The sequence below is a fragment of the Atheta coriaria genome, unplaced genomic scaffold (assembly GCF_025399875.1).
Source record: "Atheta coriaria isolate IRGN ID8LTWV9N9 unplaced genomic scaffold, Caltech_Dcor_3.1 hic_scaffold_8_pilon, whole genome shotgun sequence".
Taxonomy (NCBI): Eukaryota; Metazoa; Arthropoda; class Insecta; order Coleoptera; family Staphylinidae; genus Dalotia; species Dalotia coriaria.
Window position 1 is genome coordinate 8,652,901 of NW_027045450.1, and position 6,050 is coordinate 8,658,950.

The 6,050-nt window shown below is 37.0% G+C and overlaps 1 protein-coding gene across 1 annotated transcript; it reads left to right on the forward strand.

Moving 5' to 3' along the window:
- Positions 1–1,686: 1,686 nt before the first annotated feature.
- LOC135797279 (cyclin G-like) lies at positions 1,687–5,830 on the forward strand. Its single transcript, XM_065309543.1, has 3 exons — positions 1,687–1,848; positions 2,078–2,468; positions 5,533–5,830. The coding sequence occupies exons 2-3, from the start codon at positions 2,199–2,201 to the stop codon at positions 5,827–5,829; spliced, it is 567 nt and encodes a 188-aa protein (XP_065165615.1). The 5' UTR covers positions 1,687–1,848; positions 2,078–2,198; the 3' UTR covers position 5,830.
- The last annotated feature ends 220 nt before the right edge of the window (positions 5,831–6,050 follow it).

The following is a 6,050-nucleotide window of genomic DNA, read 5'->3' on the forward strand; positions in this document are numbered from 1 at the left end:
GCAAAACAGCACGTTTTGAGCTTTAATCTGCGTTTTAACGCGAAAAACAGCATAAAAACGAAGAAATTTTTATTATTCGTTTTTTATTAATATTGCGTCTATTTGAACGATTTCAACGATCTAAAATGCTTGAATATGATTATTTTAGCAAAACAGCACGTTTTGAGCTTTAATCTGCGTTTTAACGCGTAAAACAACCTTATAGAACGATTTTTATTATTCGTTTTTTAGCAATACGTAACTAAAAACTCGGTATTTGTGCTTCGTTCAGTTACGTATTGCTTATTCAATGATTAATTAATAAAACATGGATTAGTATTGCAAATATAGACATTTGTTTTTCTTGGTGTATTTTGGGTTGCATACTGTTGAAGTCTAGATTATTGTTTTTAAATCAGAGTTTAAACAATGTTTAATCAATAATCACAGTCTAGAAACTTCACAAAAATTACTCAAAAATCAATTTTTCTGCACATAATTCTTCTATTATATGCAAATTTCAATAAATTTTAGGTTAAATTAAGTTTTTGTCTTGTTTTCGGTTGTTTTTCTATATTAACGTTTTTAGCTCATTGCGTGGGGTCTTGTAACATTCGTTCACTTATTAACTAAACAGCTAAAATCTTTGTTGGTAATGGTTTTACTTCAGCAGCTTCAGAAAGCCTTCAGCTTAGAATAGGTTCCGGTTACACAAAGATTTAAAAGTGCTTTACTTATTGCAGCACCTTCTTAGCAGAGATCCCTCAAACCTATATAGTTTCACCTTAACAAAAGAAACAACTTTGAGCTTAAATTAGTTAAGTACTATTAATACACTCTTCTTACACTTTGTACCTTTATTAGCACATAGCAATTCGCAAATTGCAAAGAATAATATATTTTTAATGAGTTATTAGTGTTGCCTATCACAATATAACTTTTAAAACATTGAAATCATTCAATTTAAACGTAAATTTAAAGAAGTTTTGCAATCTGCTTATGTAAACGTATTTGCTGCCTTTACCAACTCAACTCCTTAATCGTGCGATAAGTAATAGTAGAAATTCCACGCAATTTCAGCCTACATTTCCACCTACTTTCACTTTAAAACTCATTTTAATCAAAAAGTACAAGCACGTAAGTAAATTCCATTACAAAATACAGGTGTACATTTTGATTTGCCCTATGTTAAAACGGCTGACTCAGCACCCAACTCCTGCGAGTCTATCAACATAGCAAACGCCGCAGTTTTTATTTTCTAACGTTCACAAACGCATCATTACACGGGATTTTATCAAAAGCGGTTTTATATAACGTGCCTAGCGATCGCGTATTAATACCGTTTTGTTTATTTCGTTTTAGTTCCAATTTGAAGCGCTTTGCTTTGCAAGTGTATCGATTGCGTCTATGCGCATAACAGGACGCTCCAGGATACTCAACCATTTTGTTGGACGCCATAACGTTCAAAACAACATCGGGTAACGCAGTTTAATACAACTCATACAAAAATGAACCTTATTGGATCGCACAACTATATTCCAAGCAGACTATTTTTTGTTCGCTGGGTTGCAGACGATAATAGCATTTATGGTAAGTGTAATAAAGTTGAGTTTGGCTTAAAACACTCTCGAATATACTGGAATGTTCTAGGCTTTGTTTGTTCAGATGGCGGGGATACAGTGGAGGGGTAATACGCAGCCACAAGTCGAGCTCTGCGTTAGGCACAGCGTCGGCGTAGAAGTTCGTCGACTCGCAGCGTAGCAACAGCTTCGGCAGTCACCTTTTCTTTGTTTCCCAAGTGTCCAGTGTGCAAAAACAACCCACAACAAAGAGTACAATCGCAGTCGCCAACTAGCGATAAGCATCCGGGTAAGCGAACGTTCGCAAATCATTGCGAATCCATCGAGCATCCCAGTGTCCCAGTAACTTGGCTAACGATACAGTTCTTTGTTTGTCGCTAGGCAAACCACTAGCGTTTTCCAAATTATCAATTTCAATAAATAATTCGGAATTAAACAAACGGTGAACTCAAATCGAGCCATAGCATTCGTGACTTTACACCTCACTTACTGGGTATTCTTGCATACGCAAATTGCAGAAACTGGGCCAGCTCCTCACTCTTTGTTCGTCGCGTCGCACAATGGCGATCTGATTCCGCATCCGATCTGCTGTTTGCTCGTGTGTTGATTGGGGGTGGATTGCGTGCAGCGGGAGAGAAGATGAAGAGCAGGAGCAACAAGGGTAGGGGCCGGCCTGGCCCGGATGCTGTCATCAAGCAGCACATCTTCGAGCTGGAGCGCAGCCTCAAGCTCGAGCAGAAGTTCATGGCGAACGCCAGCGCCGTCGAGCAGGCCACCGGTGAGGACGCCTTCGTCGGCAGGGATGTCGCTGCGAGGAAGTTGCGTTTCCTCAAGACGTGGTTCGAGCTGCCGAGCGAGGCGTTCATCACATGCTTGAATCTTCTGGATAGATTTCTCACCAAACTCAAGGTAACCTACAAATCATATTCGCATAGTAAAATCCAACAGCCATTTTGTTTATTACTTATCCCTGTTGCGTGATAGTGACAATTTTTGCATCATTTGTAAGCGATTCGTCATGGTAGAATCATGACGTATAGACTTGTTCAGGACATGTTCAAACTTGTCTGCGGCGTCAGTCGATGATAGTTTCGTTCACTTTCGTTCATCTTCGGTTACACATCGGTTTTTTACTATACTTACACACAGTTTCGTATATCTATAACACATTATAACCTTAAAAATGCTTACATCATCTTCTATTTTATCTTAGATAAAAAAAAACAATGAATATATTATCACTGTAAACAAATACTTGTTAACACGGTCATTTGTCACGTAGAACATAGTTTTAAACCTAAAAAAAGAAGAAAGTTATTGTTTAAGTGATTATTTAGTACGAGTGAAAACAAAGATGGCGGTTATTATTAGTCGTCAAATAGGAAACAAAGGAAAGTTTTGTTTGTGTAAAGTAGCCATTACACAAATACTCATCGTTTGCCCCAAAAAGCAAACATAACTAGCACATGTTAAATAAATTAAATTTCGCGTGCGAAGAACAAACAACAACACTCGATACGTACGTAAATTTCGACCTACAAACGCAGAAAATCAAGGCTTTCTTGCCTGCTGCTTCGCTCGGTTGTTGATTTTGTTTACAAAACAAATGAGTAGAACATTTACAGCCAACTATAACTACATATTGATTCTTTATATTTAGAAAGTCAGTGATATAATGATGTAATATGTGCGCATCCTACGTTTTTTTTTTTATTTACGATTCAACAAGTGCCGTTGAAATGTATCCACAGCGCAAGTTTCTTTGTTTGCTAGAACAGCATCCAAGTGTGGATGGACTTGACTGTTGTATACATAGTTGTAGCATCAGCATCATAACTGGTTTCTTTGTCGCGACTAGCATAGAATATACACAGTACCGGTCGTTGTTCGCTGTGCGCTACATTTTTCCACCACAACAAGTTGTTGTATCATTGAGAACGGCCATCTCCTTTTTTGGATATTTTATTTGTTGAGCGAGCTGACTGCCAGTTACCAAACGACCTTTATATGCAAATTTCAATAAAACTGTCGAATTTTGCTTAAATTATTAAGGTTATTAAAGCGATTTTCGCACGAATTCGACTGGATGTGTCACTGGACGACTCAAAACATGTTCGGGACATGTTCGATACATGTTTCCACCATCTTGTGTTAAATTTCAAGTTTTTGTCCAACGGATAACAATGAAATTCGCCATTTTGTAACACAATACATCGTTGATTCGCGTAAAACAACATTTATTATCTATAGAAATGTATGTGTTTCATCAATTGTGACAATATGTAACGGTTTATCCATGATTATGATTTTGCAACAATTCGTCACGGTTAATAATGACGAATCATGGTAACTTGCGCCGTAACCTTATACTAAAGTCATATTTAATCGGAAGGCGCAGTTTCTGTTTGTTTAGTCGCTGATAACGTTTACTGCTCACGTGCTTGGAATTCGGCGTGCACTATTGGAGCAATGTTATTACATGCACGGGTTTATCGATGAAATATCCATTACGCATTTATCACGAGAGAGATTTGTTTGTTTTGCTTGTAGGTATTACTTTTCATTGGAATTTGAACATTTTGAACGGATGAACCTTTCGAGATTTTATTTTATTTCTACACAGTTCATCGTTCAGGTAGATTTTATTTTTGGTCAGGTTCCAGACATGTTGAGACTTGTCGACGGCGCTGCGTCGTCTCGCACGAACACACGAAATAATCACAGTTCAATCGTTATCTAAGCTTCCTGAATTTTTTGTTCGCGTCTGACGCAATTACAGTCGAGATACCAAAGTACACACATATCGAAATTACTCATGCGTGAAACCCGAACGAAACTGAACACGATTAACCCATAAATATATGCGTTAGATTTCTAAATTCTTCTTCGACGTTTATTTCGAATATTTTTGGTGTAAATAAAGCAAAACAAGCGGTAGAAAGTTTGTTTTTCGCGGCTGATGATTATTCAATTGTTAAAATGGCCGACCCGGACTTGTGACCCTGGCGCAGGGTTAAGAATTGTTAAAAATAACGAAAACAACAGCCGACTATGTTTAGTACCCGAGCTGTTACATAGCAAATAATAAATAGCAAGTTATTTAACTTTTACATTCATAAAAAGCACAATAAATATAAAATAACAACAAAATGACGTTAATAACAAACGTTTATTGATTATAATTCAAATTATCATATTTTCAATGTCTTGTTCTTGATTTGGTTTGTTTATGTTGTTATTTGTTTTTATTCTTGTTGTATGGCGATTTGCCCTTGAGTAACTCTTTAATAATTAATAATAGCTCGGCATCTTGGCATTAAATCTCCTTCGAGTGGATATTTCTGTCGATAGAGTGCCCACGGCTGCTCCATCGGCAGCAGAATGAATTAAAATAAATCCACTCGCGACATAAGTCACAATGCTAGTAGATGTTGGTTGACTGCACATGTTTTCAATGTACACACACATGTTGGAACGTTAGGAAATAACGAAATTGATTTGGTAATATGTGACGCTGCGCGAATTTAGGTCACACTCTGCTGTGTTTTTATTCCGCCTGCGACTTTGATACTGCCTGCACATCCTTGATATAGCCGCAAACACAAAACAACACGCGCCAAGACGCAAATTGTACATTTTACGCAACTTGTTTATTTCGACACGTTTTTACACATAAATTTGCCAATAACTATGCCTGGCAAACATTATTGTTAATAGAAATGAATTATTTACTTATTTTAGCAAGTAATTACACTTTGTTATGAATAATTTCATTGATATTTGTGAAAAAACGTTAGTTTTTAAAACTTAATGAAATATTTTGTATTTTCATCAATTAATTTAAAAAATAATCCACACTTATGAACAATTATTGCTTAAATTCATTCAGAATTAATCATTAAAGTTGTTTTTAACATAATTTTTAATAAAAGTTGTGTAATTTTGATGATATTAACGAATTTCTTTATTATAGGTGAAGTCAGCCCACTTGGACTGCGCAGCAATCAGCTGCTTCCACATCGCCGCAGGCCTGCACAAAAAATTAATCAACGCTGCAGACCTGGTGACCATCTCGCAGGTGAAGTGCACCGTCAGCGACCTGGAGCGCATGAGTGACATCGTGCGCAACAAGCTAGGTCTCACCGATGGTGAGAAGCCCGTCACCGCCGTCCATTACGTCGAGCACTTCGTGAAGATCCTCGAATGTGAAGCGAGGCAGCAGAGTTTCAAGGCCAACATTCTACAGGTAAATATCAAACAAACACAATAAACTTAAAAATAGGGGAAAGTGACAATGCCTCACAAAAAAAAGGGTGGATCCTTTTAATCGAGTCAGTATTTTAAGTCGTACCCCAAGTTTTTAAACGCTGTGGGAATAAAAACAGGTAGAATCACATAATGGGGTCAATAGGGTGAGATTAACTTGTAAAAAAGTATTCCTCGACTGGTTCAGATTATATTATGTATATTTATATGGTTTGTTTGTTTCAC